The sequence below is a fragment of the Hemicordylus capensis genome, chromosome 2, assembly GCF_027244095.1.
Source record: "Hemicordylus capensis ecotype Gifberg chromosome 2, rHemCap1.1.pri, whole genome shotgun sequence".
Taxonomy (NCBI): domain Eukaryota; kingdom Metazoa; phylum Chordata; class Lepidosauria; order Squamata; family Cordylidae; genus Hemicordylus; species Hemicordylus capensis.
This window is the reverse complement of record NC_069658.1, coordinates 254,811,015-254,818,013: the sequence shown is the minus strand read 5'-3', so window position 1 is coordinate 254,818,013 and position 6,999 is coordinate 254,811,015. Positions and strand designations below refer to the sequence as shown.

Sequence of the window (6,999 nt, the reverse complement as noted above, 5' to 3'; positions counted from 1 at the left end):
GAAATTATAAATACTTCTCTGAGGGAAGGTAGGATGCCTCCTTGCCTTAGGGAGATAATTATTAGACCTTTTCTAAAGAAGCCTGCGTTGGATCCCTCAGAGTTAAGAAACTATAAGCCTGTCTCCAACCTTCCATAGTTGGGCAAGGTGTCTGAGAGGGTGTTGGCCTCCCAACTCCAAGACCAAGGTAGTCTTGGATGAAACTGATTATCTAGACCCATTTCAGACTGGCTTTCAGACAGGCAATGGAGTGGAGACTGCGTTGAAGGGAGACCTTTAAAAAATCTGTGCACAAGTATGTGCAGCAATACCCATTCCTTTGAAAAGTATGCATACAAAGTAAACCCCAAGTGTGCATCAGCTGGACATTAACTGGTAGAACTAAACAAAAAAAAGCCATCTATGCAACATGTGCATCAAATACATAAAAGTCCATTGATTTAATTAGGCACATTAATATGAAGCTACTTGGAACCAGGTTATGATGAAGTGATAAATGCAAATTCATAAAACAAAATGTCTTCTAGCCTGTCTAATGCTATTATATATGATTTTCCTCCCTCATGACTTTTGTAATGTTTATAAATGAAAGAAAGACTTGTAAGCACATTATTTTATTTTATTATTTTATTGTTAGATTCATATATTGCCTTCATAAAATTATCCCAAGGCACTTTTTATGTCTATTAAAATAAACCATACTAGTCACAGCACTGCAAAAAAGAGCACATAAATTATCAGGCACCATGTTTAGCTTTCATCATCAAATGCTCCTTTGTATTTAGATCAGGTCTCAGAACAATGATGTAGCATTTGGGAAGAAAGATGCAACCCAGTAAGCCCAGACTGGAGGCCAAGATGGAGAAGACCTGCACAGCCACCATGTATTTCCCCTTGGTGCTCAGGTAGGTGGGCACAAAGGACACCCACACACTGCAAAAGACCAACATGCTGAAGGTGATCAGCTTGGTCTCATTGAAGGATCCAGGCAGCTTCCTGGCTAGGAAAGCCACCGTGAAAGATATGGCTGCCAGGAAGCCCATGTAGCCAAGGGCTGTGTAAAACATGATGACAGACCCTTCGTTGCATTGCAGGGTGATCTGCCCAACCTGGGCATGCATGTCAGAATCTGGGAAGGGGGGAGAGATTGCCAACCAGGCAGTGCAGATGCCCACTTGGACAATGGAACAGGACAAGACAATGGAGTTGGCCAGACTCTTCCCCAGCCATTTCCTCATCCTGTTCCCTGGCTTGGTGGCCATGAATGCCACCACCACAGTGATGGTTTTGGCCAACACACAAGAGACAGCAAATGAGAAGATGATGCTGAAGGCAGTTTGTCGCAAGAGACAGGACACCTTCCGGGGCTGACCAATGAACAGAAAGGAGGACAAGAAGGAGAGCAGGAGGGAGACCAGGAGCATGTAGGAGAGGTCACAGTTGTTGGCTTTGACAACTGGAGTTTCTAAGTATTTATTGAAGATTCCTAAAACAATTGCTGTGCATAATGACAAGAACAGTGCAAGGCAAGCTAGGATGATCCCCAAAGACTCTTCATAAGACAGGAATGTTATCACTTTGGGGACACATTGATCATGGTCCTTGTTTGGATACTGATCTTCTGGACACATGTTGCAATGGTCTGCATCTGAAAGGTAAAAGAGTGCCTACAGTGATACTAACATCTACTTTACATTCCTAGGAACATAGAGTGTTGCCTTATTCCCAGTCACTATTGGTCCATCTAGCTCAGCATTGTCTACACTGCTTGGCATTGGCTCTCCAAGATTACAGGCAGGAATCCCTCCAAGCCTTACCATGGTGTGAGCATGCAAATGCACTTCCTCTGAGCTATAACTCCATCCTTTAATTAGAATGTCTTACAGTGCTCACATGGAGTCACTCATCCAAATGCAAACCAAGGTGGACATAGCAAAGGGGGCAGTTCATGCTCACTGCCACAAGACCAGCTCTCCTCCCCGAGATGTCTGTGGTCTACTGCATCCTATACAACAGGGGACCCCAACCTGTGGTGCTCCATATGTTGCTGAACTACAACCCATCATCCCCAGCCACAGCCAATTGGAGTAATCCATCAACATCTGGAGTACCACAGGTTGGGAACTCCTGTTTGCAAGCAAAGATTTGCTAGCTACAATAGCCAAAGAAGACACATATGGGGGAAAGCTTAGGAAAGAGGAGGGGACAAATTGGATCCCAGGTCCAATACTTGGAGTTACCACCCAAAGAGGTGGAAGGCATTGTGGGAAAGACAACATTCTCCTTGATGCATAGGAGGGCCACTGCCATTCAGAGAGTACTAGGTTAGGTGATCCAATGCTATGACTTAGTAACTACATGCATATTTCCTCACTGCTTTCCTTATTAAGCAAGCCTCCTAACAATAAGCAACATAGCAGGAATATGAATTTATTTCTCCTCAGTTCAAGCCCCACACTTAGCTGGCTCTGTGTAATCTCATCTCATGCACCATCAAGTTCCATATCCATGCAGAAGCAGTAATCCTATAGGAATCCCTCCTAACTGATCCGACCAGGGCCAAAACACTCATGACTACATATGTTTCTATATCTTGAAACTGGAAGAGATCCATGTCAAATGCATGGAGGTCTGGTGAATGGAAGTGCCAAAGAGAAGCAACTCTCCCTGCAGCTCATTGCTCAAGAACATTTCTTTCAACCCGCTTTGTGAAACAAACTGTTGATTTGTTGGTCATAAACACAGTTCAGAAATGCTTAAAATAAATGTGCACACATTCTGAGGACTTATCATTGTCATATTCCCAACAGATAGCCCTAATTTCTAAAGTCACTAACCTTCCTTAGTGGAGATTGTCCCTCCCGTACATGGAGCACAGTCATAGCAGCACACTGGCTCTCCTTTCTTAACCACCTTGACGTATCCAGGGCAACAGCTTTCTGTACATCTGGAATGAGGCAGGGTCTATGCATAAGATCAGGAAACATTGAGCATAATGTGTTAGGAGGCCTTGTCTATGGAAATGAATCATAGAGTAGACATAACTCAGTGGTATGTAGAAATCTTCATGTACAGCTGCATGAAAGGACAACATTTTGGTTTGTATATACTTTTTCTGTTCTGTTGTAGCAGTGCTGAGGCAAAACAAAGATTGTAAATTTGGCATCAGAGCATAGCTGCCCAAAAGTGCATTGACAAACTAAAGTCAGGGCTGAAAGGTTCAGCTGCTCTGGAAATCCTGACATTCAGGCTTTAAGAAGCCTCAGTCAGATACTGACACATGATTTGCATCTCATATCACATGTGATATGAGTGGTGAGATGATCAGAGATGGCTGATGATATGGGTGTTAAAGGTTTACTTAAGGAGGATAAGAAGATTGCAGAGAAGCTGAGTGCATCCTTTGTATCTGTCTTCACTACTGAAGATGTAGAACAGATACCTGTGTCTGAAATGGGATTTTCAGGAAGGGTCTGAAGGCTAACAGAGATAATGAGGCATGAAGTTCTAGATTCTACTGACAGAATTAAAAATAAGCAAATCACCAGGTCTGGATGGTATCACTATCTACCCAAGAGCTCTTAAAGGACTCAAACATGAAATTGTGGATCTCTTTTTTAAAAAAATGTAACTTGTCCATAAAATCAGCCTCTGTACCTGAGGACTGAAAAGCAGCTGAGGCAATTCCAATTTTTAAAAGGTAACTAAAGGCCAGTAAGTTTAACGTCTGTTCTGGGTAAGCTAAGAGAAAGTTTTATTAAAGGGGAAATTCTCAAGCATATATATATATATATATATATATATATATATATATATATATGTGTGTGTGTGTGTGTGTGTGTGTGTGTGTGTGTGTGTGTGTGTATGTATATATGAAAAGCAAGCTTTGCTGAGAAAGAACCAACATTCTTATTTTTTATTTTATTTTTTAAATTCAATTTCTATACCGCCCTTCCAAAAATGGCTTGGGGTAGTTTACACAGAGAAATAAAAAATAAATAAGATGGATCCCTGTCCCCAAAGGGCTCACAATCTAAAAAGAAACACAAGATAAACACCAGCAACAGTCACTGGAGGTACTGTGCTGTGAGTGGATAGGGCCAGTTACTCTCCCCCTTCCAAATAAAGAGAATCATGGCGTTAAAAGGTGCCTCTTTGCCAAGTTAGCAGGGGTTAGACTTGTCTCATATACCTCCTATACTTTTTTTTAAAGTCTGAACAAGCATATAGATAGTGGGTCAACCAGTAGGTATTGTATATTTGGACTTTCAAAAAAACCTTTGACAAAGTACCTCACCAAATGCCCCTGAGCAAATTTAACAGTTATGAGATAAGAGGATGTGTCCTCTTTTGGACTGGTAACTGATTAAAGAACAGAAAGGAGAAAGTGGGGAAATATGGACAATTTTCTCAGTAAAGTTGGTCTGTATTGGGACCAGTGCTTTTTAATTTCATACATCATCTGGAGTTGGGGTGAGCAGTGAGATGGCCAAGTTTGCTGATGACACCAAATTACTCTGGGTGATAAAAACAAAAAAGGATTGCAAAGAGTTCCAAAAAGATATCTCCTACCTAACTGAATGGGCTTTAAAACATCAAATGCTGTGCAATGTAAATTAGAATCGGACAAAATATCCCAGCTCCACATTTATATTGATGGGGTCTCAGGTGCCAGTGATGGACCAGGAAAAAGATCTTGGGATCATGGTGGATACTTCCCTGAATATGTTGTCCCAGTGTGTGGCAGTTGTAAAGAAGGTTAATTCCACACTAGAGAGAGGGATTTAAAATAAAACTGCCCATATAGTAATGCCCTTACACAAATCTATGGTGCCTCTGCACATGGAATACTGTGTACACTCTAAGAAGGATATTGTAGAGCTGGAAAAGGTATCTTGAAGGGCAACCAAAATGACCAGAAAACTGGAGCAACTCCCCTATGAGGAAACACTACAGTGTCTTTCAAAAGTGTCTCTCGAAGTGTCTTTACAGTGTCTTTCAAAAAAGCTTAAAGCTTTTTTCAGTGAAAAAGGAAGTGTGAGTGAAGATGTGATAGAGGTGGATACACTTATACACAGTGTGGATAAAGTGGATAGAGAGACGTTTTCTCCTTCTCTCATAATATTAGAACCCAGGATCATTCATTCAAGCAAAATGCTGGGAGAGTCAGGAAAGACCTATGAAAATGCTTCTTTATACAGCGTCTAGTTAAACTATGAAATTTGTTGTCAGCAGATGTGGTGATGGCCACCATTCTAGATGGTTTTTAAAAGGAATTAGACAAGTTCATGGAACATAGAGCTATCAATGGTTACCAGCCTGGATAGCTGTATTTTTCTTCAGGATCGGGGTGACATGACCCTGAATACCAAGTGGTAGGATATTAAGGAGCATGTCACTGCTTCTATCTCTCAGGCAGAGTCCAGGTGGTGGTACTTGGTGACAGTTTCTCTTTGAAACAAGAGTAATTATCTGGAGTCCCTCAGTATTCCATTCTGTCACTAACATGAAACTGCTGGGTGAGATCATCAGGAATTTTGGTGCAGGGTGTTATCAATATACTGATAATGACACCAAATCTATTTCTCCATGTCATCATTATCAGATAATGGCATTCTCTTCCAAAGTGCCTTTCTAAAGGCAGTAATGGGCTGGATGAGAGATAATAAATGGAAGCTGAATCCAAAGAAGATAGAGGTACTGATTGGGGGCAGGGAGCTAAGAGCACATTTTACTAGCTTCAGCTGATATAACAGCTGCATCCATTTCTTGGAAAGAATGAACTCAGAACAGAGGTGTATCAGCTGGTAACCTCCAGGCTTGACTTCAGCAATACACTATGTAGGGCTGCCTTTGTACATAGTCTGGAAACTTCAGTTAGTTCATAATGTGGCAGCCAGATTGGTCTCAGAGGTAATCTGGAGGAACCATATTATGCCTGTTGCTACCTATATGTTTCTGGGCAAAATGGAAAGTGCTGGTTTATTACATTTAAAGCCTTGAACAGTTTGGGTCCACCTTAGAAAGCCCTCTTAGGTAACCTTTAAGCACTTTTAGGTTACCTTCAAAAGCACTTTCTTCTGCATGGCCCCCATTGGACATGAAGTTCATTGGGAGAGGTCCATCTCCTGCTGCCACCATCTTGGCCTTCTCCGCAGCTGCTCCAAATGGGATGCAGAATGCTCTCCCCGTCCCCACAGAAACAAGGGGCTTAACAACATTACTTCAAGGCCTTCAAGAGAGCCTTAAGACACAACATTTTAGTCTGGCCTTCCAGGGTCTTTATTTAAATTGCTTTAGATGGTTTTAATTTGATAGTTTAATTGTTAATTTTGTGTGGGGTTATGTTTTTTTTTACTATAAGCCACCCAGAGCTTTTAGATGGAGTGGTATAAAATAAAAATAAATAACTACTGCCTTATGTTTTTGAACAGATATCTTCTCGTTTATGTATTACATACAACACAAAATAGATTCTTATTGTGCAGCAGATATTATTAAAGGAAATAAAGTCAATTTAATGGTTTGCTCTACCTGTTGAAACCTCCTGGGCCACACAATGTCTTTCTGGTCAATTGAGATATTGATCTCTGAGGAGGCCTGTCTTTCTAAGCTCCCAACTTTCACTCTAGCAATGGAGTTATTGGGAAATGCCACAAAGTTCACAATATCGAAGTCAGCTGCCAGGTCCCCGTTCTCATCAATGTAAACTCTTTTCATGATAGAACTATTATAAAAGTGGAAAAGTCTCAGGAAAGAGTGAAGCTAAAAATGACACAGAAAACAGCAACATTTAGAAAACAGTAAACCGTATAGGATATATCTCAGCTCTGCCCATTTTGAGGTCAAATCACCTCTGCCTCTGGAGATATGTTATAGTCTCATAATGGTTGTTTATTCTTTTTTTCCTATAACATAAAAGTGTTGAGGACTAGAAGCATTTTTTAAACAAATATTATTTTTAAATTCTCAGATACTGTTCTTGTTTTGTACACTGCT

At 40.9% G+C, this 6,999-nt stretch overlaps 1 protein-coding gene across 1 annotated transcript; it reads right to left on the bottom strand.

The window, feature by feature from the left end:
- Positions 1-737: 737 nt before the first annotated feature.
- On the bottom strand, positions 738-6,720 carry LOC128343949 (vomeronasal type-2 receptor 26-like). Its single transcript, XM_053293387.1, has 3 exons — positions 6,535-6,720; positions 2,838-2,964; positions 738-1,642 (listed from the first exon to the last, which is right to left on the bottom strand). Exons 1-3 carry the CDS (start codon positions 6,718-6,720, stop codon positions 738-740), a joined length of 1,218 nt encoding a protein of 405 aa, XP_053149362.1.
- Between the last annotated feature and the right edge of the window lie 279 nt (positions 6,721-6,999).

Bases quoted from the DNA above. Each gene is read 5' to 3' on its own strand.
- LOC128343949 (XM_053293387.1), bottom strand. From the start codon at position 6,720: ATGAAAAGAGTTTACATTGATGAGAACGGGGACCTGGCAGCTGACTTC. The intron at 2,965-6,534 runs GTAGAGCAAACC...TCTTATGCATAG, and splicing joins GGCCCAGGAGGTTTCAACAG to ACCCTGCCTCATTCCAGATG. The intron at 1,643-2,837 runs GTTAGTGACTTT...TTTCAGATGCAG, and splicing joins GACAATCTCCACTAAGGAAG to ACCATTGCAACATGTGTCCA.